Source organism: Nomascus leucogenys, chromosome 18, assembly GCF_006542625.1.
Source record: "Nomascus leucogenys isolate Asia chromosome 18, Asia_NLE_v1, whole genome shotgun sequence".
Lineage (NCBI taxonomy): Eukaryota > Metazoa > Chordata > Mammalia > Primates > Hylobatidae > Nomascus > Nomascus leucogenys.
Genome location: NC_044398.1, coordinates 102359147 through 102381900, shown reverse-complemented (window position 1 = coordinate 102381900; position 22754 = coordinate 102359147). Strand labels below are relative to the sequence as shown.

The 22754-nt window shown below is 66.0% G+C and overlaps 5 protein-coding genes across 14 annotated transcripts; 3 read left to right on the top strand and 2 right to left on the bottom strand.

Annotated features, from left to right (window-relative positions):
• Positions 1–109: 109 nt before the first annotated feature.
• On the top strand, positions 110–6022 carry RHOT2 (ras homolog family member T2). 3 transcript variants are annotated; one of them, XM_030798607.1, is made up of 19 exons: positions 110–251; positions 370–428; positions 505–586; positions 673–716; positions 1564–1617; positions 2105–2157; positions 2231–2339; positions 2453–2554; positions 2672–2770; positions 2889–2997; positions 3078–3198; positions 3614–3698; positions 3777–3919; positions 3997–4097; positions 4170–4300; positions 4405–4482; positions 4619–4741; positions 4844–5046; positions 5337–6022. In XM_030798607.1, exons 1-19 carry the CDS (start codon positions 215–217, stop codon positions 5461–5463), a joined length of 1860 nt encoding a protein of 619 aa, XP_030654467.1. In that variant the 5' UTR covers positions 110–214; the 3' UTR covers positions 5464–6022. The 3 variants fall into 3 exon arrangements, with proteins under 3 accessions (XP_030654467.1, XP_030654469.1, XP_030654468.1); XM_030798609.1 differs by having other exon boundaries at positions 148–251; positions 375–428; positions 5337–5984; XM_030798608.1 differs by having other exon boundaries at positions 148–251; positions 2248–2339; positions 5337–5984.
• Positions 6023–6125: 103 nt separating this feature from the next.
• RHBDL1 (rhomboid like 1) lies at positions 6126–10103 on the top strand. Of its 3 annotated transcripts, XM_030798611.1 has the most exons (8): positions 6126–7683; positions 8178–8339; positions 8508–8732; positions 8807–8955; positions 9113–9225; positions 9296–9396; positions 9476–9536; positions 9616–10103. In XM_030798611.1, the coding sequence occupies exons 1-8, from the start codon at positions 7645–7647 to the stop codon at positions 9885–9887; spliced, it is 1122 nt and encodes a 373-aa protein (XP_030654471.1). In that variant the 5' UTR covers positions 6126–7644; the 3' UTR covers positions 9888–10103. The 3 variants fall into 3 exon arrangements, with proteins under 3 accessions (XP_030654471.1, XP_003269171.2, XP_030654470.1); XM_003269123.3 differs by having other exon boundaries at positions 6126–8339; XM_030798610.1 differs by having other exon boundaries at positions 6126–8732.
• A 1804-nt stretch (positions 10104–11907) lies between these two features.
• On the top strand, positions 11908–14594 carry STUB1 (STIP1 homology and U-box containing protein 1). The gene is made up of 7 exons (XM_003269119.4): positions 11908–12531; positions 12999–13197; positions 13285–13450; positions 13642–13729; positions 13869–13925; positions 14012–14128; positions 14210–14594. Exons 1-7 carry the CDS (start codon positions 12373–12375, stop codon positions 14333–14335), a joined length of 912 nt encoding a protein of 303 aa, XP_003269167.1. The 5' UTR covers positions 11908–12372; the 3' UTR covers positions 14336–14594.
• Positions 13514–16427, bottom strand: JMJD8 (jumonji domain containing 8). 5 transcript variants are annotated; one of them, XM_030798613.1, is made up of 10 exons: positions 16083–16327; positions 15915–16004; positions 15710–15758; positions 15534–15630; positions 15378–15446; positions 15170–15289; positions 15015–15082; positions 14800–14934; positions 14645–14721; positions 13947–14032 (listed from the first exon to the last, which is right to left on the bottom strand). In XM_030798613.1, exons 1-10 carry the CDS (start codon positions 16229–16231, stop codon positions 14029–14031), a joined length of 858 nt encoding a protein of 285 aa, XP_030654473.1. In that variant the 5' UTR covers positions 16232–16327; the 3' UTR covers positions 13947–14028. The 5 variants fall into 5 exon arrangements, with proteins under 5 accessions (XP_030654472.1, XP_030654474.1, XP_003269168.3 ...); XM_030798612.1 differs by lacking the exon at positions 14645–14721 and having other exon boundaries at positions 13514–14032; positions 16083–16427; XM_003269120.3 differs by having other exon boundaries at positions 13516–14721; positions 16083–16427.
• A 44-nt stretch (positions 16428–16471) lies between these two features.
• WDR24 (WD repeat domain 24) lies at positions 16472–22292 on the bottom strand. Of its 2 annotated transcripts, none has more exons than XM_030798605.1 (9): positions 21017–22292; positions 19430–19607; positions 18609–19281; positions 17943–18061; positions 17744–17865; positions 17554–17658; positions 17132–17472; positions 16865–17049; positions 16472–16775 (listed from the first exon to the last, which is right to left on the bottom strand). In XM_030798605.1, exons 1-9 carry the CDS (start codon positions 21495–21497, stop codon positions 16607–16609), a joined length of 2373 nt encoding a protein of 790 aa, XP_030654465.1. In that variant the 5' UTR covers positions 21498–22292; the 3' UTR covers positions 16472–16606. The 2 variants fall into 2 exon arrangements, with proteins under 2 accessions (XP_030654465.1, XP_030654466.1); XM_030798606.1 differs by lacking the exon at positions 21017–22292 and adding an exon at positions 19695–20179.
• Positions 22293–22754: the final 462 nt, after the last annotated feature.

Genomic DNA, 22754 nt, shown 5'->3' with positions numbered 1-22754 from the left:
CCGTGGCCGGCGCGTCCACGTGGTGGCGCGCCGCACCGCCTGTCCGCTCTGTCCCGCCCGGCTCGCTGGTGCGGCTGTGCGGGCGGGGCCGGAAGTGTGGGGCCAGCGCGGGGCCGAGAACCGGAAGTGCGGGGCGGGCGCGGGGGCAGAGCGAAAGGCTGAGGATCAGGTCGGGGCCGGGTTCCGGGTCGGGGAGCGGCTCCGGGCGGCAGCCATGAGGCGGGACGTGCGCATCCTGTTACTGGGCGAGGGTAGGCGCCAGCCCGGGGGGTCTCGGAGCTGCGGCGGCCGGGACGCGGGGTGAGGGTCTCGGGGGTCGGGGGGCGCCGTGACCTTGGCCCCTAGCGCTGACCGCCCCGCCTCGCGCAGCCCAGGTGGGGAAGACGTCGCTGATCCTGTCCCTGGTGGGCGAGGAGTTCCCCGAGGAGGTAAGGGGCACGCCCGCCGCGGGGGTGGGAGCGGGCGCAGCCGGGGGTCCCTGGTGAGCGCTCGCGTCCCTTGCAGGTCCCTCCCCGCGCGGAGGAGATCACGATCCCCGCGGACGTCACCCCGGAGAAGGTGCCCACCCACATCGTGGACTACTCAGGTAGCGGCCGTAGCCTCCCGGGGGCCCGGCCCGGAGCGGTCCGGCGGGCCTGCGGGGTCTGCAGTGGGGTCTCTTTCTCCCCCTAGAAGCCGAGCAGACGGACGAGGAGCTGCGCCAGGAGATCCACAAGGTGCCCGTGGTGCGCGGGACGAGGGAGGGGCTGGGCGCGGGCTCGGCCTAATCCGCTTCGCCGGCTGGGGGATTGGACCGAGGTGCTCAGGGTGTCCTTGGCCCTGATAATTTTGTGACCTTTGCACTGCGGGTTGTTGGGGCCCCCACAGCGCACCCCGCTGGGAGCCGGCACCGCTCGGTCCAGTGGTGCTCCAGGGATAACAGGACCCTTCCCCGCGGGCTGTCCCTCCCTCCTGCCGGGGTGGCAGCAGCGTTTACTCTTCTTGTGGGCTCCGTGTGCGCCACCTCCGCCTGCCGTGTGCTCCAGCCCACCGTCCCGGCCTCCGGGCACCTGGAGCTCCCAGTACCAGAGCACGTGTGCCGGGGACACCTCCAGGCAAGGGCACAGGCCACAGCCACCCAGGGCAGCCCCTGCCGCCGGCACCCCTCACTGCGGTCCTGTCACTCTGGGAGGGAAGAGGCAGGGGTCAAGGCGGCAGCTGTCTTGCAGGGTGTTGGGTTGCAGGTGTGGACGTGTCTGTCCTGAGTCTTCTGCTCTAAGGGTCTTGCCGACCACAGCTGTGCTTCTGGGGGCCTGATGTCCCTGCACTGGCAGTGGGCGGGGAAGAGGCTTCTCTGAGGGTTCAGCAGCAGCTCCCAGTGTGACACTGGGGAGTGCCTGCTCTGCCAACACCAGGCTGGAGGCAGGTTTTAGGGAAGCCTGGGCTTTCCCGGCCCCAGAGCCGCACCCATGCTACCTGTGAGCTTCTGGGGCCTCCTGGAGCCTCGAGATGGCGTGGAGCGGCCAGGGTCATCGGTGGTGAGCCAGCAGCCCCGTCACCCACACTTTGTCACTGTTCCTTCAGGCAAACGTGGTGTGTGTGGTGTATGACGTCTCTGAGGAGGCCACAATTGAGAAGGTGAGCTCTCAGTGCAGACCCCAACAGCAGAGACACGGTGGCCCAGGTGGACCCTCACCCAAACCATGGCTAGTACCATCTCTCACAGCATTTTGGGGAGCTTCAGGTGGCGTCACCCGGCCCTCTCCTGTGATCCTGCTTCCCCTGAGAGGGTCTGGGACGTCCCCCAGTCTGAGCCATTTAGGCCCGCGGCCCTCTTTCTTCCCGTTTCCAAACCCCCGGGGGAAACTGCAGAGGGCCTGTGTTGGGGGCGGCCCTAGGCTTGGGCCCCAGTGACTTGGGGGTGTTTGGGAGCCATTGGGGTCAGACAGATGAGGCTGCACCTGCTGCCTGCCTTCTCCCACCAGCTTTGTTCCTGTGGCCGGGACTTGGGCCCTCAGTGGGCCTTGACCTCCCCCTTCTGCTCTCCCCCAGCCAGTCCCGCGCTCCAGCTGGGAGCCATGTGCTTGCTGGCAGTCTCACTTCACAGCCAGGTTTTGCTTTTCAGATTCGAACTAAGTGGATCCCACTGGTGAATGGGGGGAGCACGCGGGGGCCCAGGTAATGAGGGGATGTGGAAGGGGCTGGGACCCCCGGCTCCCCTGCCCCTGGTGACCGTGGGCCTCCAACCCAGGGTGCCCATCATCCTAGTGGGCAACAAGTCAGACCTGCGGCCGGGGAGCTCCATGGAGGCCGTGCTCCCCATCATGAGCCAGTTCCCCGAGATCGAGACCTGCGTGGAGGTGAGTAGGTCCCAGCCGGGCGCCGAGGTAGGGGCAGGGCCTCCTTCATTCCTTGTGTCCTCACCCGGTGCCCTCCTAGGGGCGCTTCCCTGAGGCTGTTCCCACTTTCCCAGTGTTCGGCCAAGAACCTGAGGAACATCTCAGAGCTGTTCTACTACGCCCAGAAGGCCGTCCTGCACCCCACAGCCCCCCTCTATGACCCTGAGGCCAAGCGGGTGAGCATCGGCTGGGGCCCCGCACACTGGTTCCCCAGGGCCCCGGGGGGTGCTTGGTGGGGCAGCGTGGCGGGCGGGCGTGGGCCGTCTGAGGGCGCTGAGCCAACATCCCCACAGTTGAGGCCCGCGTGCGCCCAGGCGCTGACGCGCATCTTCAGGCTCTCAGATCAGGACCTGGACCAGGCGCTCAGTGACGAAGAGCTCAACGCTTTCCAGGTGCGCCCCCGCCCCACCCTCGGTGCCCAGCCCCCTTGAACCTCCGCTGCTGTTAGTGACTGGAACGGGCCGTCTCCGGGTGGCTGGCTGACTCCCAACAACGCTCTCTTGGAAGCAGAAATCCTGCTTTGGGCACCCCCTGGCCCCGCAGGCCCTGGAGGACGTGAAGACGGTGGTGTGCAGGAACGTGGCGGGCGGCGTGTGGGAGGACCGGCTGACCCTGGATGGTGAGGCCGGGTGCCCGCCTGTGCCTGGGGAGTGTGGGAAGGGGCTGGGCCTGGTGCTCCCCTGCTCTGTCTCGGCGCAGGTTTCCTCTTCCTGAACACGCTCTTCATCCAGCGCGGCCGGCACGAGACCACGTGGACCATCCTGCGGCGCTTCGGCTACAGCGACGCACTGGAGCTGACAGCCGACTATCTCTTCCCTCCGTGAGTGAAGCTGGGGTTTGAGGCCTCTCCTCCCTGAGGGTCAGGGAAGGTCTCGCTCAGCAGGCCGTCTGGGGTAGTGCCCCTGCCTGGCCGCGCCCTGAACCCCTCAGCATCCACAGAGCTCTGAGTCAGGTGGGGGCTGGCCCCTTGCCAACCCTGCGTGCGTGACTTGTTCACCCTGCTGGGGTCGGCAGCTTGGGGTGTGGCCTGGAGGCCTCAGCCAGGCCTGCCACGTGCTGGAGCCAAATGAGCACCCTTCTCCCCTACGGCAGCTGCAAGGTTAGGGGCGTACAGGAGCCTCTGGGTCCTACAGGGAGGGTCCAGCTGCACAGACGGGGCTGGCAGGGTGACAGATGTGCCGAGCGTGGTGGTGCAGAGTCTCCTGGGAACTAGAGGGGCTGTCGCCTCCCTGCAGGCTCCACGTGCCCCCTGGCTGCAGCACTGAGCTCAACCACCTTGGCTACCAGTTTGTGCAGAGGGTGTTTGAGAAGCACGACCAGGTGAGAGCATGGCAACTCCCCTGCCCCCGCCCCCGCCCCCTCCCCGGCACACACGTCACCCCATCCCTCCTTCCGCAGGACCGCGACGGCGCCCTCTCGCCCGTGGAGCTGCAAAGCCTCTTCAGTGTGTTCCCGGCAGCCCCCTGGGGCCCCGAGTTCCCACGCACAGTCCGCACAGTGGCTGGCCGGTTGCCCCTGCACGGATATCTCTGCCAGTGGACGTAAGTGCGGCCCACACCATGGCCACCCGCCACACCAGCCTCCCCACCGTAACACTGTGCCTCCCGCCTACCCCCAGCCTGGTGACCTACCTGGACGTCCGGAGCTGCCTTGGGCACCTGGGCTACCTGGGCTACCCCACTCTCTGTGAGCAGGACTCCCAGGCCCGCGCCATCACAGGTAGGCACCCACCCTCCCTGGGCCCAGGCCCAGCATCCTGGCAGCCGCCCTAACCCGTGTCTGTCCTCACAGTCACCCGTGAGAAGAGACTGGACCAGGAGAAGGGACAGACGCAGCGGAGCGTCCTCCTGTGCAAGGTGGTGGGGGCCCGTGGAGTGGGCAAGTCTGCCTTCCTGCAGGCCTTCCTCGGCCGCGGCCTGGGGGTAAGCACCCTAGACTTCCCCACCACCCCAGGGGCTCCAGGTGCAGGGCAGGGCAATCTGGGGGGCACTGGAGCCAGCGAGTGTCAGGACTTCACCTCCCTCAGCACCAGGACACGAGGGAGCAGCCTCCCGGCTACGCCATCGACACGGTGCAGGTCAACGGGCAGGAGAAGTACTTGATCGTGAGTGCTGGGGCGGCGCGGCCTGTGCCCGAGGGTGGAGCTGGGGACACCCAGGCCTGCCTAGCAGATCTGGCCCAGCATGGCCCTAGGGGGACCGAGCCCCAGGGACCCTTCCTAAGGCCACTGTCTGTCCCAGCTCTGTGAGGTGGGCACAGATGGTCTGCTGGCCACATCGCTGGACGCCGCCTGTGACGTTGCCTGCTTGATGTTTGACGGCAGTGACCCAAAGTCCTTTGCACATTGTGCCAGCGTCTACAAGGTGGGGCCCTGCAGGGGCCACATGGCCATGGGGCAGGGTCTGTCCCACCAGCTGTGCCTCAGCCACCCCAGGACTGTACCTCATACCACTTTCTGCCCACAGCACCATTACATGGACGGGCAGACCCCCTGCCTCTTCGTCTCCTCCAAGGCTGACCTGCCCGAAGGTGTCGTGGCGGCTGGCCCATTGCCGGCCGAGTTTTGCCGCAAGCACCGGCTACCCGCTCCTGTGCCGTTCTCCTGTGCTGGCCCAGCCGAGCCCAGCACCACAATCTTCACCCAGCTCGCCACCATGGCCACCTTCCCGTGGGTACCCAGCAGCACAGCCCTGGGGACTAGCAGTGTCTGTCATCCGAGCAGTGGGCAGCTGTGGTGTCAGGCCTGGAACTGGGGCCAGAGTGGCGGGGTGGAGCTTTGTGTGGCAGAGGGAGCCAGTGCCCGGGCATGTCCCTCCAGGGCCTGGCCTCCACCGGCTGTGCCTCTGGTCTGGGAACCCCGCCTGTGGGGTCCTGTGAGTCCAGGACATGGGAGGGTGTCCAGCAGCAAGCTGGGGGCATCTGCCTGAGGCATCTACAGATGATGTTTCTCTCTTGCAGACATTTGGTCCACGCAGAGTTGCGTCCCTCTTCCTTCTGGCTCCGGGGGCTGCTGGGAGTTGTCGGGGCCGCCGTGGCCGCAGTCCTCAGCTTCTCACTCTACAGGGTCCTGGTGAAGAGCCAGTGAGGCCCCTGGTACCCAAGCCCCCTCCCCTGACCTGGGTGTGGCTCGCTGCTGGGGCTCTGCAGGGGCAGCACAGCTGGGGTGCAGGCCAGGCTGCCACTCCGGGAACGCCTTTGCGCCGGGACTTGTTTCTGAGGCAGTCGGTCTGCAGCGGGGCCTCATGCTGCCATGCACTGCCCTGGCACCTGCCAGACCCCCAGGGTGGGCCGTGGCAGGTGGCTGAGCAGGAGCTCCCAAGTGCTGGCCACCGCTGTCAGGGATTGCCCACCTCTGGGCATCGTGTGCTGGGCTGGGGAGCACAGGTGTGGGAGCTGCTGACCCCAGACCCGGAATTCTCAGGGCTCCACCCCCCTTTCCTGTCCTGGGTGGCCAGTGGGTATGAGGAGGGCTGGAAGGCAGAGCTTTGGGCCAAAAGCAGGCCTTGGGTGGGGTCCCCCTCATGTTTGGAGCCGTTTCCGTGGTTGCAGACGAGGACCAGAGGCTGGGTTCCTGATTAAACTTCACTGTGTCTTTTCTATCTCGGATCCCAGTCTCTGAAGACAGCTCGCCTTGATTCAACCTAGAACATGTTCTTTGTCTTCATGTGGGCTGGAAACGCCCCCCTCCTTTGGTCCCTGGGCCACTGTCCTGAGGTCTCAGGCGTGTGCATGTGGCCTCTGGAAGGTCCACTCTGGGCCGCTATGGCCTGCGAGCCCAGTGTCCTTGGATGTCCTGCGGTCTGGGAGTGGGAGCCCACTGCAGGACGGTGCGTGCCCCACGTGGACTGGGGGGCGCCGGTGCCTGAGATGTTTCCCCGGTGACTGACCCCTTCTCAGGGTCCAGTGTGCCCTGGCACTGCCCACTCCCCAGAGCGTCCTGCCAGCCTGGCTGAGCTGCGCCGAGAACCTGGGCTTGTGTGACCAGATGTGGTCACTGCCTGCCACAGAGTGGGGTGACCCTGGGGCCCTGACCTGGGGGAAGCAGGATGGGCCAGAGGGAGGGACGGGGTGGGAGTTGAGCCCAGATGCCTGCTTCTCGGGACCCAGGGCATGGCCTTCCCAAGGTCACCCAGACACGTATCAGAAGGCCTGGTCCCCACCTCCTGTGTCTGCCTTTAGGGAGTGGCAGGTGGGGCCCCTTCACAAGTCCTGGCCTACACGGGCCCTGCCTTGGAGCTTGTGGCATTGGCTCCTGAGGTCCCTCCCGACTGATGGTATTTGAGCCTGCTGTACCCCGCGGCCTGCCTTTTGGGACCACTGCAACCCTAGGAGGAGTCCTCTGAGTGGCCCTCGCAGGGGCTGCCATACTCACACGTGTCTTATGTGTCACCTCCATTGTGGAGGGGTTGGCCTGCCTTCCCAGGAGCAGGTCCCCTCATCCCAACTGCAGCCCTGCCCCCTGGGGGTTCCGCTCTGTATCGGAATGCCCCTCATGCCCAGCCCTGGCGCCGCCTTAGGGTGGGAGGTTTTGCTGTCCTGCATGGAGTTGCAAGAGCGGTCGGGGGCCTCCAGCCCAGGGCGTGGACGAGTGGACTGGGCTTGGTCGTCGGAGCCAAGGCAGCTGCAGCAGCGTCTTCCTCCTCCTAAGAGGTGGCTGTAGTGGCCATGCAGGGCGAGGGACTTCCTTGTGGCTGTGCTAGGTGGGAGGGGCGGGGGTAGGGGGGTGTGTCTGCTGCAAGCAGGGAGCTCCAGCCGGTGGGAACACGAACCGCAGGGAGTACTGGGTCAGCCTGGGGCGGGGGGTGGGGGGGGCGGCAAGCAGTAGTGAGGGAAGGCTTCCTGGAGGAGGTGACATCCTCACAGGCCTGAGCCCAGGAAGGCTGTGAGAGGGCGAACGGTCTTGCATGGGGGGTTTTAGGTGCCCCCCACCCCCGTGACTCCATTTACCAGCGACTGCCGTGGAGGTCGTCCAATGTGCTGGAGCTGCGCCAGAGCGGGGGTGGGGGCCGGCGCTGAGACGCGGTGCTAGCTGGAGGCGGTTCCTGTCCGGGGTGTGCGTCCGCGTGCAGGGTGCGCGCGTGTCTTGGCCGCGCGTGGCGGCGTGTGCGGCAGGGGCGGGCAGGCGGGCGACTCGGTGACGCGGCCCAAGCGCGGCGCCGAGCGGAGCGGGCGGAGCGGGCCGGCTGGGGCGGAGCGGAGTCGTCCGCAGAGCAGCCCCTCCCGGCCGCGGCCGCCGACCCCGGACCCCGGCCCCCGGCCCGGCTCTATGGACAGGAGCTCGCTGCTGCAGCTCATCCAGGAGCAGGTGCGTCGGGGGGTGGTCTGGGGAGCTGGCACCGCCCCCAATGCGGCCCTCCTGCCGCTGAGCTGAGCTTGTGCGGGACCGAGCTCCCCGAAAGCCCCGCTCGGTACCTACCTCATCCCTGCACGACCTTGGCCCCTGTGTCTGGGACCCCAGGAGTGGGCTGACTGGACCAGGGCTCCTGGCTGCAGAAGGGAGAGTCGGGGAGAGGGAGGGAGGGCGGGCAGCTGGCTGGTCTTGGACCTTGGCCCTCGCCTTCCAGGATGGGTAGGGTGGAAGACGGGGGAACAACTGAGGAGCTGGAGGATTGGGACCCAGGCACCAGTGCCCTGCCAGCTCCTGGGATCAAGCAGGGTCCCGGGGAACAGGCAGGCACGGGGCCCCTGTCCCAAAAGTGCTGGAAGCCTGAGCCTGATGCTCCCAGCCAGCCTGGCCCAGCCCTTTGGTCCAGGGGTCGGGCCCGCACTCAGGCCTTGGCCGGCGGCTCCTCACTGCAGCAGCTGGACCCCGAGAACACAGGCTTCATCGGTGCGGACACCTTCGCTGGCCTGGTGCACAGCCATGAGCTGCCCCTGGACCCGGCCAAGCTGGACATGCTGGTGGCCCTGGCTCAGAGCAACGAGCAGGGCCAGGTCTGCTACCAGGAGCTGGTGGACCTGGTCAGTGCCACGGTGGGCAGGCGGCAGGGGCACGATGTCCTGGCCAGAGGAGGCGGGCAGGCAGCTCCTCACTGCAGGGGGGCTTGTGGATGCGGGGAGCTGGGTGAGCCTCACAGGCAGGGGTGCCATGGGGAGGTCCATGGCCCACACTCAGGCCCCTGCCCCCAGATCAGCAGCAAGCGCTCCAGCAGTTTCAAGCGGGCCATTGCTAATGGACAGCGGGCACTGCCCCGGGACGGGCTGCTGGACGAGCCAGGCCTAGGTGTCTACAAGCGGTTTGTGCGTTATGTGGCCTACGAGATCCTGCCTTGCGAGGTGGACCGCCGCTGGTATTTCTACCGTCACCGCAGCTGCCCACCCCCCGTGTTCATGGCCTCGGTCACCCTTGCCCAGGTGGGCCCCCTAGCCGCTGCCCCGGGAGCCTCCCGCGCTCCTGGCCGTGACCAGCCTAACACTCGTGTCCCCAGATCATCGTGTTCCTATGCTACGGGGCCCGCCTCAACAAGTGGGTGCTGCAGACCTACCACCCCGAGTACATGAAGAGCCCCCTCGTGTACCACCCCGGGCACCGCGCCCGCGCCTGGCGCTTCCTCACCTACATGTTCATGCACGTTGGGTGAGTAGCACTGCTGCCCGGTGAGCCCCGCCCCAATCCGCCATTACATCAGAGAGGCTTAGCCCCAAGGTAGGTGCAGCAACTTGAGGCGAGGGCTGGGGGGTGGGGCCGGATGGCTGACCCCACTCTTCGTGCCTGTTTGCTTCCGTTTGGCCAGGCTGGAGCAGCTGGGGTTCAATGCCCTCCTGCAGCTGATGATCGGGGTGCCCTTGGAGATGGTGCACGGCCTGCTCCGCATCAGCCTGCTCTACCTGGCAGGCGTGCTGGCAGGTGAGGCAGGCGCACACCCCCGCCCCCTGCCCTGGCTGGCTGCACCCTCACCCGCCGCTTGCTCACACAGGCTCCCTAACTGTCTCCATCACCGACATGCGGGCCCCGGTGGTGGGAGGCTCCGGCGGGGTCTACGCCCTGTGCTCGGCACACCTGGCCAACGTCGTCATGGTAACGGGCCTGCCCGGTGGGGGGCGCGGGGAGGGGCCCCTGGTGAGCCTCACCACTTCTCATCTGCACACCCCTGTAGAACTGGGCTGGGATGAGATGTCCCTACAAGTTGCTGAGGATGGTGCTGGCCTTGGTGTGCAGTGAGTAGGGGCTGGGGGGAGGGCCGGGGGGCCTCAGCCTGCAGCCGGGGCACCTCCCACCTGCCGCGTCCCTCTGCAGTGAGCTCCGAGGTGGGCCGGGCCGTGTGGCTGCGCTTCTCCCCGCCGCTGCCCGCCTCGGGCCCACAGCCCAGCTTCATGGCGCACCTGGCAGGCGCGGTGGTGGGGGTGAGCATGGGCCTGACCATCCTGCGTAGCTACGAGGAGCGCCTGCGGGACCAGTGCGGCTGGTGGGTGGTGCTGCTGGCCTACGGCACCTTCCTGCTCTTCGCCGTCTTCTGGAACGTCTTCGCCTACGACCTGCTGGGCGCCCACATCCCCCCACCGCCCTGACCGGCTACCTGAGGCTGCACAGCCCAGGGCTCGGGCATGTGGTGGCCGCCCACCAGGGGCCTTCACGTCTGCCCTTTGTGAACGGACGTCTCAGGGCTTCTGTGCCCCTTGGGTGTGGGTGGCCTCAGAGGAGACCCTGTCCCAGCCACCCCCCTACCCCCAGGACTTGCGGTCTGAGCCTTTTTGGATAATTAATAAATATTTTACACAGCACCAGGGGGCTGTCCCGGGCTCTGGAGACTCGTCAGGGCCCCCACACCTGCTGAACAGACCGTGACGGCCCTCCCCACCCTGAGGGCCTGGACTTCCCTCCTTGTGCACCTCTGCACCTGGGGTCAGGCGTGGGAGTTGTTCCCGGGCCACAGGTGCTGTGTCTGTGGGAGTTGGGGGCACCTGGGATGGCTGGGGGCCGGGTGTGTGGTCAGGCGGGGTGTGTGGTCAGGCGGGTGTGTGGTCAGGCGGGGTGTGTGGTCAGGCCGGGTGTGTGGTCAGGCCGGGTGTGTGGTCAGGCGGGGTGTGTGGTCAGGCGGGGTGTGTGGTCAGGCGTGAGTCTGGGAAGTGTTTATTGAGCTCCCACAGTGGGCGGCCTCCTCTTCACCCTCCCTGCCGTCCAGTGAGACCCGGAGGCCTGAGGCTGTGTGGCAGGCGAGCAGGCCTGGGTCACAGCCAAGTTCACTCGGCCTGGGTTCCGTGCTTCTTGGCTGGCCTAGCATCCTTGTGGGTGGCCAGGCTGGGGCCAAGGTTGGGCAGCAGGTCTGGGCACAGCCTCTGCCCCACAGCCCAGGTACACAGCGCTGTCTCTACTAGGTAGGGAGTCCACTGTCCTGAGGCACTGGCTAGGGAGGGGCACATGGACTCAGGCCCAGGGGCACAGGCCACCCCAACCTGCCCACGCACAGTTCATTCTCCTTGGCTCAGAGCTGTGGCCCGCTCTTGAACCTGGCCCAGGTACAGCAGGTAGTACCTAAGGGTGTACTGTGGGGCCGGCAGGCCGGGCACTGTGGCCACTGCCTCATCTGACATGAAGGCCTCCATCTCTGGAGCTCCAGCTGCCAGGACTGCTGTGAACAGTGAGGAGAAGCAGCCAGACACCCCATCAAGACAAGCTCTGGGAGACCCTGCTCCCAGCAGCCTGGGGCCCCATGGTTCCTGCTCCTAGCGACACGCAAGGGCCCAGACTGCCCGCTTCACAGACAAGAACGCCTATATACCCAAGTCGTGCCCACCCAACTCACCCGAGGCTGTGCGAGGCTGTGGTGGGCCCACACCGCAGACGGCACACAGCTCGGTGACTGCAGCCCCCACATCTGGCAGGAGGCAGAAGGTGGCGGTCGAACAGTGCGCAACCAGCTCAGGGGGATTGGTGGCCACCAGCTGCTGCAGACGTGGCCGTAAGCGCCCCTCTCTGGGAGGCCAGGTCAGTGTGCCTGGGGTGGCGGACCCACCAGGGAGGCCCCGCCCCACCGATGCCACGCCCCACCGATGCTACGCCCCAATGAAGACCCGCCCCACGGAGGCCCCGCCCTGGAAGCGGGCCGCCCTTCACCGTCAGCTTCCAGGCCAGCAGCGGCTCCAGTTCCCTGTCACATGCTCCTCCGCTCTGCCCTTGATGGCAGCTGGCAACTCCTCCCGATACCTGAGGAAGGGCGGTGATGGGAAGTCCGGCCACTATGGCAGGACCATATGACACGCTCGCCCCACCGATCCCTTTATCCCCTTCCACTCTACCAACAGTCCAGGGCTTCCGGCCGCCCTCGGGGGCTCGCGCGCGCCCGTAGCACCTCTCGTGGCGCTCCAGAATGGCAGCCCAGCGACTGGGGTCCTCACACTCCACAGCGCGTGGGAAGCCGCTATGTTCACTCGCAGGGGCGGGGGCGGGGCCGGCTGCTGGGGCCGGGCGCTGGGGGCGGGGCCTCTGCATGGGGTTGGTGGCTGGGGGCGGGGCCTCTGCGGATGGGGCCAGCTGCTGGGGGCGGGGACGGCTGCCGGGGGCGGGGCCTCTGGATGGGGCCGGCTGCCGGGGGAGGGGTCTCTGCGCGTTGGGACGGGGGCGGAACCCCAGGTGATCGAGACGGGCTGTTGGGGAGCACGCCCTCAGCGAACCAAGTAAGGCATCTCACTGGGAATGTCGAATGTGTGTGGCGGCCGCCGCTGAGGCCGGTTCCGAAGAGACCTCAGCAGGGCGGGCCAGGGCCTACGCGAACGCCGACCCTTAAGAGCGCGGGGACAGGGAACTGGAGCGTTCCTCCCAGCCCCCGACGTCGCGGGCCCAGTGTCCCCGTCCAGGCTGGTTGGGCGCACGCGCGGCCCCACTCGCCCCCACGCGTGCGTCCCCGCTGGTCCCGCCCCCGGCCGGAAGTTCCGGCGGCGGAGCTGGGCCGGGCCCGAGCGGATCGCGGGCTCGGGCTGCGGGGCTCCGGCTGCAGGCGCTGGGCCGCGAGGCGCGGAGCTTGGGAGCGCAGCCCAGGCCGTGCCGCGCGGCGCCATGAAGGGCAAGGAGGAGAAGGAGGGCGGCGCACGGCTGGGCGCTGGCGGCGGAAGCCCCGAGAAGAGCCCGAGTGCGCAGGAGCTCAAGGAGCAGGGCAACCGTCTGTTCGTGGGCCGAAAGTACCCGGAGGCGGCGGCCTGCTACGGCCGCGCGATCGTGAGTGCGCCCGTGCGGGGAGGGCGGCGGTGGCAGCGCCGGGGAGGGCCAGGCCCGCGCCCGGCCGGCCCCACCGAGGGTCTGGCTCCTCTGCGGGGCGTGTCCTGGGTTCCCAAAGCCCAGCCGTGGTTCTCGAGCCCAGCGCCGGGTGCCGGAGAACGAGGGTGGGATGCTGGATGTAGGCCGGCCGGGTGGGGGGAGGGCAGGGGCCCTCGCCCTTTGAGGACCCCACTTCCAAAGCCCGAACTCTCCAAAGATTTGGAAAACTTTACAAAACCAAGTGGAGTCAAGCGGATAGGCTCAGCCAGTACTCCACTGTCTGCAGATCCTTGGACCCAGGGGCTTTGACAACTGAGAAGCCTAGTTTCTTGATTCTAGCCAGGGCGCAGAAGCTGGGACGGGCCGTGGGACAAAGGGGGCATGCTGAGCCTGCGCCCTCATGCGGCTGGCCCGGCCTTGGTCCCTAGACCCGGAACCCGCTGGTGGCCGTGTATTACACCAACCGGGCCCTGTGCTACCTGAAGATGCAGCAGCACGAGCAGGCCCTGGCCGACTGCCGGCGCGCCCTGGAGCTGGACGGGCAGTCTGTGAAGGCGCACTTCTTCCTGGGGCAGTGCCAGCTGGAGATGGAAAGCTATGATGAGGCCATCGCCAATCTGCAGCGAGGTTGGCTGAGAAGCTGCCCGGTTGTGGGGCCCCTGGGGCCAGGCGGGTGGACTGGCCAGAGCGTGACCTGAAGCCCCCGTTCCCCAGCTTACAGCCTGGCCAAGGAGCAGCGGCTGAACTTCGGGGACGACATCCCCAGCGCTCTTCGAATCGCGAAGAAGAAGCGCTGGAACAGCATCGAGGAGCGGCGCATCCACCAGGAGAGCGAGCTGCACTCCTACCTCTCCAGGCTCATTGCCGCAGAGCGTGAGAGGTGGGACCCTCACCCCAGGCCGCCCTGTCTTGGGATAATTCTGAATCACCGATTCCCAACACGAGTGTTTATCGAAGGCTTTACTCGCAAGCAGGAAACGTGGGGAAGAAATGTGGATGTTAGCCCTGAGGTTGGGGTGTGTCAGACATCTGGCCAGGTCCATCTCTGACCGGCTCCTGGTCAACCCCCAGGGAGCTGGAAGAGTGCCAGCGAAACCACGAGGGTGATGAGGACGACAGCCACGTCCGGGCCCAGCAGGCCTGCATTGAGGCCAAGCACGTGAGGGTGCCCCCCGCCCACACGTGGGTCTGTGTGTGTGCACGTGGCGTGGGAGCATCCCCGCCTTGTGTTGGGTCTGTGCCCCATGGAGGAGGGAGGTGGGGTGTCTCCCCCAAGCGCAGCGCTGAACTCTTCACAGGACAAGTACATGGCAGACATGGACGAGCTCTTCTCTCAGGTGGACGAGAAGAGGAAGGTGAGTGTCTGTCGCTTGCTGCCGGTGGGTGGCAGGTGCTTGAGCTGTGCCCCTTTCCAGCCTCTGACCGTGTGCCCGTGCCACAGAAGCGAGACATCCCCGACTACCTGTGTGGTAAGATCAGCTTTGAGCTGATGCGGGAGCCGTGCATCACACCCAGTGGCATCACCTACGACCGCAAGGACATCGAGGAGCACCTGCAGGTGAGGCTGCGGCTGGGGGAGCAGGGCCAGCGGCATGATCCTGGGCCCAATGACTGCCCTCTGCCCTTCTTGTCACTGCAGCGTGTGGGTCATTTTGACCCTGTGACCCGGAGCCCCCTCACCCAGGAACAGCTCATCCCCAATCTGGCTATGAAGGAGGTTATTGACGCATTCATCTCTGAGAATGGCTGGGTGGAGGACTACTGAGGTTCCCTGCCCTGCCCGGCGTCCTGGTCCAGGGGAGCCCTGGGCAGAAGCCCCCGGCCCCTGTACATAGTTTGTGTTCCTGGCCACCCCGACCCCTTCCCCCAAGTTCTGCTGTTGGGACTCTGGACTGTTCCCCCTCTCAGTATAGCTCTTGCTGGGCCGTGATCGTCCCCCTCTGTGGGCTGGAAAAGCAGGTGAGGGTGGGCTGGGCTGACGCCACTGCCGCCACTATCTGTGTAATAAAATCCGTGAGCACGAGGTGGGACGTGCTGGTGTGTGACAGGCAGGCCTGCCAGCTGTTTTGGCTACCCGAGGAAGGTGGAGATGAAGACGCTGGTGTCAAGGTTGAGCGTAGCATGCCACCAGCGGTCGGGGAAGTACAGCACCTGGTGGAGGAAGGGGGAGCAGCAGAGATTAGCTGCGGGCCTCTGACCTGGCCTGGCCCTATCCTGCCAGCCACTGACCTCACCAGCCCGGATGGTACACTCCAGAGGCCGTGCAGATGGTGGCAGGGCTGGGTATGTGTCCCGGAGCCAGGCCAGCGTGGTCTTGTTGGGGTGGAACTCTGGCGTCTTCTCAGGTGGGTAAAGGAACCAGCGCTGGGGGCACGAGCAGCAGCGTCAACCTTGCCCGTTTTGGTCAGTGAGCCCCAAGCCTCAACCCCCGACCCCGTGCTGACCTTACGACCGTAGATCACCTCTGAGTATCCGGGCCCATGCCAGTGGAAAGGCACCCCCGAGCCGGCTCCTGTGGGGTTATGAGCACCTGGTGACCAACCCATTTTGTACCCACCCTGAGAAGCCTCAGTCTTCCCCAGTCCCAAGAAGCATCCACCTGCGATTCCAAAGCTGTAAGCTGGAGCGGTTCCCAGCAGACCAAATGGGGGCGGGGAGTAGTGCCGAAAGAGAGAGGCCCACTCGGTGAAGTTGTTGTCCCCGAAGAAGTACAGGGTGTCTGCCAACAGAGACGGTGGGGACAGGGATCCTGACACCTGGAGACTTGAAGCGTCCCCACCCCCTACCGCCGCCTAGGGCTGACTCACCATTGCCCAGGGAGGTGGGGTCCTGGGGGTGCAGCAGCTGCTCCACATACTCCTGGAAGGGCAAGTCCACTGCAGGAAAGAGAGGGGTCAGGACCGGCTGGTCCAGCCGCCCCCGGTGTTGGCAAATGGGCGGGCCGCAGGGGTGGGGCCGCTCACCTTTGTGGTAGGAGTAGGTGTTGGCGGTGCTCAGCCGGACCACTCTGTGCCCAAACGAAGCCAGCAACCTTTCACGGGAGCACAGGGCCCGGAACCTCTGCGGGGGCGGGGAGGGGGCTTAGTGGCCGTGCCCAGCACGGGCGAGAGTGGCCAGGGACGGACGGGCGCGCGCTCACCGAGTTGTCCGTGAGTCCCTGCAGGATGACGGGCCTGACGAAGGCGTACCTGGAAAAAAGGGCAGAGTCGCGGCCAGGCCCGACCGCCACCCTCGCCGCCTCAGCCCCACACGCGCGCACGAGGTCAGGGGAAGGCAGCCTTGGGCGGTCCGGGCAGACGGGCGGGTGAACAGGACGCGACCTCCGCGATCAAGGGCGCACGTACTGCTGCACGAACTCCGCGTAGGTGAGGTCGGTCCGACGCTCCACCGTGCAACGCTCCTCTTCCGCCACGGCCCCCGGCCCGCCCAGGCGCCTGCGGGCACAGCTGGGTCAGCCCGCGCCCCGCCCGCCGCACGTGACCCCACCGCCCGGCCCCTCCCGGGCCGCTCACCACCCGCCGTCGCCCTCCGCCCCGGAGCCGGGTAGAGCCACAGCCGCCAGCGCCCAGAGCGCGAGCAGAAGCGACGCCGGCGCCATGAGCCTGCCGCCCTCAGGCAGCCGCGTTGCACGCCGGGAACCTTGGGCCCGTCCGCCAGCCATTGGCCGGCAGCTTCGTCGTCGTGGCAACGGCCGGGAGCCGGGACGGACCCCGGAAGTGACCTCCTTTGGCCCGCCCCGGAACAGGCCTCTACGGGAGGCACTGGGAAGGCCGCCCGGAGAGCGACTGTAGGCGCCGCCGGTTACCATGGCGACAACCCCGTCGAAAACCCCCCGCCCGCCAGCTCCACCGCGGGCATACGGCGAGCCCGCCGCGCTATGGGATGACACGCAGCGCTGACAGCGGCTCTACTTCCTTTATTGGGGTCTCAAGTTCCAGCCTCCGCCCGTCTCGGGCACAAGACCAGGCGGGGTTCTGCACGGGGCCGGCCGGGCAGTCAGGTCCCCGGGCCCCAGGCAAGCCCAGCAGATGCCCCGTCAGGAGTACTCGCAGAGGTGGCCGCAGCCTGCGGGACAGTGGGAGCTGCCTTCCAGCCACTTCATGATGTGCTGCAGGTGGCCGCCGTGGCTGCAGCCCTGGCACCACACGAACAGGCCCTTGACCACGTGGTGGCAGACGGCACACATGCTGGCGCAGCGGTGGCACCTGGGGGCGGGCAGGAGGGAGGGCGCCTCAGCGGGGGCTCCTGCGCTGCCTGCAGGCCCCTGCCCCACCTCCCGACCCCACTGCCCCACCTGTCGCAGACCCAGCCCCGGCTGCTCATGGGCCGCTTGCAGTGGCTGCAGTTGACGTGCAGGGTGGTGGAGGCCTGGTTGAGGCAGCTAACGGAGCGGCTGGTGCTCAGCTTGACGACCTCGTTGGACACGTTCCAGAGGCGGAAGCGCTGCAGCAGGTCGATGTAGGAAGTGTACCAGTGCTCCTGGGGGAGAGAGCGCCCGGCAATCAGGATCTGGGTGCCAGGGGCGGCGCTGCAGAGGGGGGAGGCCCCGCCCACCACACACCTGGGTCTGCTCGTCGATGTCCTTGCGCACCCGTTCACCCAGGACGATGAGCACAGACACAGCCATCTGCACGTCGCCCTGCTCGGCGTAGAAGTGCAGCATGTCGCGCACCAGCACGCCAAAGAAGTCGGGCGGCAGGCGGCTGTCGTACAGCGCGTGTGAGACAGACAGGAGCGAGAAGGAGGAGTCCACGGGGGCCAGGGAGGCCACATCCGCCTCGCTGCCGCTCACGTGCGGGGAGTCGGCCTTGTCCTGCAGGTGCTCGGGCCCGGGAGGCGTGTCCACGATCTCGTGGCGCAGCGGAAAGGCCTCCTGCGGCAGCACGCACTCAGGGTCCTCGGCTGGAAGGCAGGGACCAGCAGAGGCTCTGAGTCTGTCCTCCATCCGCCTCTGAACCCCACCCTGCCCGGACCTCCACTCACGGTGCGCGTGTTCCGGATCCAGCAGGTACAGCTCGTCCTCCTCACCTTCCACGTCACCCAGCAGGTAGTCGGCAGGTACGTCGCTGCCCTCGGTTTCCTCGTTATCTGCCCGACAATGGGGCAGGCATTCAGGGTCCTCTGCGACACCCCCGCCCCTCTCCCATCAGCACCCCTACCCACCCCAGCCTACCCTCATTGGTGATGAGTGTGGCCGAAGAGTCAAGCAGAACCGTGTCGCTCCGTGCATCTCCTTTGCTGCGCTCCAGCCGTGTCTCACTGCCCAACCCTGGGGCCATATCCTTCAGGTTGAAACTGGGGGCAGGAAGGGCCCATGGGTGGGTGGGCTCCAGCAGCCCCAGCCCCTGGGGAGAGCTGCCCCCGGCATCTACCTGTTCATGAGCGGCAGGCCGCAGGAACCACCCTTGCCCACACTGTGGTTGAGGTTTGCAGTGGGCACCAGGCCAGGGCTGCAGTAGATGATCCGCAGCATGGTCCACGTTTGCGCCACCTAGGGGTGGGCACTGGTTACTTGTGGGCGTCCTGGACACCCAGCACCCCATGCAGGTCCCCCTCTGCCTGGACAGTCACAAGCCCTCAGCATTCAGCTGCCCCTGGTACCCAAGGTCCAGGCCCAGCCCAGGTAGGAAAGCTGAGGCTCATGGGAAAGACAAAAACCCCAGTCCCCACCCTACAGCAGCACAGAGGAAAACACAACTGGGCAGTGGGGACCTGCGGGGCAGCTAGAGATGGGCATGGGAGCGGCAGCGCACGGCTCCACCGCTGCTGGTGCCTGGAGAGCTCCAGAAGCAAGGGGGAAGAACAGAGAACTTGACTCCCGAGATCCCCGCCCCGCAGAGGACACTCCCGGGTCTGGCCCACCCTGGAACCCTGGCCCTGTGTGATCCTGACACCCTCAGCTACCGAGGCAAGGGCTGTTGGCGCGACTGGCTGGAGTCCATTGCGGAGCTTAAGCTGGGGTGGGCGCAGCTGACGGAGGAACCAGCCCCTGCCCTGAGGTCGTGGCCCCGGGCCCCCCAGGCTCAGCACCTACCTACCTGATTGCGGCCAAGCTCTCGAGCCACCTTTGCATTGTGGTCACAGAGCTCGGCCAGTGGCCGGCCAGCCAGCGCGTAACGCTCAGCTGTGTCCACAAACCAGCGCATGCCGCCGCCACCTGGCTCCGTCTCAAAGACACTGAGGGCACTGGAGGCGAGGCCTGCGAAGGGCTCGGCAGGGTCCAGCTTGCGCTTAAAGAAGATGGGGTGGCGCCGGTCGCCAGTGTAGGGCTTGCGCCCCGCCTCGGTAGCCACAAGGCTCTCCTTGGCGGCGAAGGCCAGGTCCCCGAAGAGGCCGTAGCAGAGGCCCTCGGGGTTGGCGCGCTCGACGGGCTGGCTGGCGTCACGGAACAGGTGCTGGCACAGCGAGCTGTCCTTGGAGCCAGACAGCAGGAAGGAGGGGTCGTGGGGGTGGCGCCAGGCGATTCCCGTGGTGACGTCTCGGTGCTCCTCAAACATGGCAGCTGGCACGAAGGGCCGGCGCACGTCCCAGACGTAGATGTTGTGGTCCACCATCATGGAGCACGTGGCCAGGTGGTGGCGGCACTCTGGCCGCCACTTCACGCGGGCCACCGAGGCGATGGTCTGCACACAGTGCATCTCCTTGGCACGGTGTGTGGTCACGTCCCAGACCTTCACCATCTTGTCACGCCCTCCCGTGGCCAACCAGCCCCTGTGGGAAGAAGGCCCACCCAAGCCCTCGGTGGCCTTTCCTGCAGAGAGGGGACCCCCCAGCTCTGCTGCTCCGGACTGTCTCACGGGTCTGAGGCAGTGAGAGCTTACTGTCAACCCACTGCCACCTGCATCCCCATATGCCACACCTGTCCTCGGGGTGCCAGTCGCAGCAGAAGACGGGTCCGTTGTGGGCTGTGAACATCCTCTCGCACCGGTCGGGACGCCGGATGTCCCAGAGCTGCACGTTGCCGTTCTCGAAGGTGGAGGCGAAGGTGAAGTAGTCACGGATACTGAACTGCACGTCCCGCACGCTCTCGGACTGGCCTGCAGGCAGGAGGTCGACGCAGGGGAAGTGACGGGGCTGGCTCACGAGATGCACCCTCAGAACAGCTGTGGCATGGCGTCACACACCTGCCCGTGGCCCAGAACAGAGGCCCAGAGGGTAGAGTGGACATTCCCAAGATCTGCCCAAGGAAGCAGCCACACAAGAGTCGCCACAAGAGCCTGGGCCCAGGAGCAGGACGCCACGTGATTTTTCACACATACTCCCGGGCCTCATTTGCCCTAGATTCTGCATCCTCCATCGGTCCATGAGCAAAGCTGTGGTGCAGCCTCAGGATGCAGCAGCTGAGCACTGAGAGAACAGGAACCCACCCAGCCATCGCCCACTCCCACGGCCCTGTGGGAGGCCCAAGGAGGTGCTGAGGAGGGTGCCCCAGCCTTGGCCGAGTCCCTTCACCTGGAGATGGAACTGCCTGGTCAGTCCCAAAGGACTGGATGAGTCAGGGCCCAGGTCCACCCTAGGGGACCACAACACCAAGAGGCTTCAAGGGCGGTGCCCAACCTTCCTCCAGGGCCCTCCAGGGGAAGCAGCTCAGGATTTGTCTTTTTTTTTAGACGGAGTCTCCCTCTGTCACCCAGGCTGGAGTGCAAGTGGCGCGATCTGGGCTCACTGCAACCTCTGCCTCCCGGGTTCAAGCAATTCTCCTGCCTCAACCTCCCAAGTAGCTAGGATTACAGGCGTGTGCCACTGCGCCCAACATTTTTAGTAGAGACGGGGTTTCACCGTGTTAGCCAGGATGGTCTCCATCTCCTGACCTCGTGATCCGCCTGCCTCGGCCTCCCAAAGTGCTGGGATTACAGGCGTGAGCCACCGCGCCCGGCCAGGATCTGTCTTAAGTGGCCCGTAAATTATCTGAGGCCCCTGAGGGCTCCGCCTTGTGCTTCATACCTAGTCTCCTCCAGGTGAACAAGGGAGAGCTGGCTCAGGGCAGCCATCAGGGAGCTGGGCCTGTTAGCAAAAGGGCCCCAGGGCACTGGACAGCAAACCCACCTCCTCTGCCTCCCTGGACCAGGAAACCTGGAAGTCCTGGCAGACCTCCTGCTATGAGGCAGCCTCTGCAGTTCCGATGTGAGGGAAGGGGGTCAGTGGCTCTCTGTTCACCACCCGGGGTGGCTGGGAGACCGCTGGGGCTCTGCCCTCCCTCACCCGACACCTAGCCTCAATTTCTACTGGTCTCATCTCTTGCCTCTTCCCACTTCACTGCCCTGGCTCACATGCCGTCCAGCCCAATTTGCCCCATCCCTCCCCTGCCGATTCCCTTTCCCCCTGAGGAAGCCCTCTGGGAGTGATCCTGAGGGCCTCTGATGCACGGAGCCCTTTTCCGCCTGCATGGACAGGCTGGGCACTGGCAGAGACGCCCACCTGCCCTGACCTGCCTCTGTGGCCTCACCAGAGAAGGTGCTGACAGAGTCCTTTCTGCGGAGGTCAAAGCACTTCATGAAGCCATCCTGGGAGCCACTGAGCAGCACGTGGGCTTCCGTGGGGTGGAAGCAGACTTTGTTTACCGTGCGCTTGTGTTCTGTGAACAGCTGGTCCTGCTTGTTACGGGACGGCCGGCCCAGGTTCCACGTGACCACCACGCCATTGGTGGCTGCCGTGGCCAGCAGGTTCTCATCCATCTGGTGCCAGACCACGTCAGCACAGCTCAAGTTCAGCGAAGGCTTGCGCCCCACACGCAGGTTCAGCTTCTCCACGAACTGTTCCTCCTCGATGGCATAGATCTTGAAGATGCTACGGCCTGCCACGACCACCTGGGCTGCGTCGCGGCACACACTGATGGCATTGGCGGGAGCATCCAGGTGGCAGTGCATGGTGCGGCCTGTCAGCGCGCTGCCACCCAGGGCTGTGGTCACACGGGACATCTTCTCCATGGCTGCACAGGTGATGAGGTCAGGGGTCAGGAGGTCAGTGAGGTGGGCTGGCCTGGTCAGCCTGGGTGCGTCATCAGTTCAGACCTTCCACCCAGGTTGGGACCCCAGAACTGCTTGGGCCCAGGCTGGTCAGTCTTAGTGAGCCAGTCCAGGGCTGTCCATCAACCAATCAGCCTGACTGGCAAGCTCAAATTCACTGGAGTCCGTCAGTCCAGCCCATCACTCTGGCTGAACAGTGAGGGGACTCCCTAGCTTCCCTTAGGCCTGTCAGTTTCATGTCTGACGTCCACGGAAGACCCTAGCTGGACATTCCCGGCCCAGGCCACCTCTCGGTCCCCCCATCAGCCAGATCTGGGCAGTCACTAAACGCTTGGTCAGTCAATCCCAGCAGGGGAGCGAGGAGACTCCCGCTGTCCACACTGTCAGCCCTGAGGGCGGCGGGGCTCTAGGGAGGAACAAAAGAGGGGAGGGAACAGAGGGCTAGAGGGGCCCGGGGACTCAGGCGATAGACGCGGGAAGGGCCCAGAGGGACCTCAAGGACCGAGCTACTCAAGGAGCTCGAGGTGTCTGGCGGGACCGGAGGCAGGAGAGAAGCCGGCGACCCCGGAGTACAGGGTTCCTGGGAGCGGCGCAGAGGTTCCCAGGCACAGTGGCGCGGGGGAGCGGACGCTGCGGGACGAGAACCGGAGGGCCCGGGGCAGCCCTTCTCCCCCGCGCGAACCCCAATCTTTTACTAAAAGCGCACGGCTGTCCGGAACCGCCGCGCCGGAAGCCGCTGTCTTTCCCGCCCTTCGCCGGAAGTGGTCCTTTTCTTACCCGCCCGTCTCAGGAAGGCGGCACACACTCTCGCCCGACACCACGAAAGTTCCGGGTCAGGGAGCTGCGTTGGCAGAGGCCAGGAGAGGCCCGGGATTGGGGTCTGCGGGCCGCCCTGGGCGTTGCCATTGCGCTTCGGTGCTGTGCTTGTGTGGTTTATTTATTTATTTATTTATTTAAACGGAGTCTCGCTCTGTCCCCCAGGCTGGAGTACAGTGGCGCGACCTCGGCTCACTGCAACCTCCACCTCCCAGGTTCAAGCGATTCTCCCGCCTCAGCCTCCCAAGTAGCTGGCACTACAGGCGCCCGCCACCACGCCCGGCTAATTTAGTATTTTTAGTAGACACGGGATTTCACCATGTTGGCCAGGCTGGTCTTAAAACTCTTGAACTCAAGCAATCCTCTGGCGTCAGCCTCCCAAAGTGCTGGGATTGCAGGTGT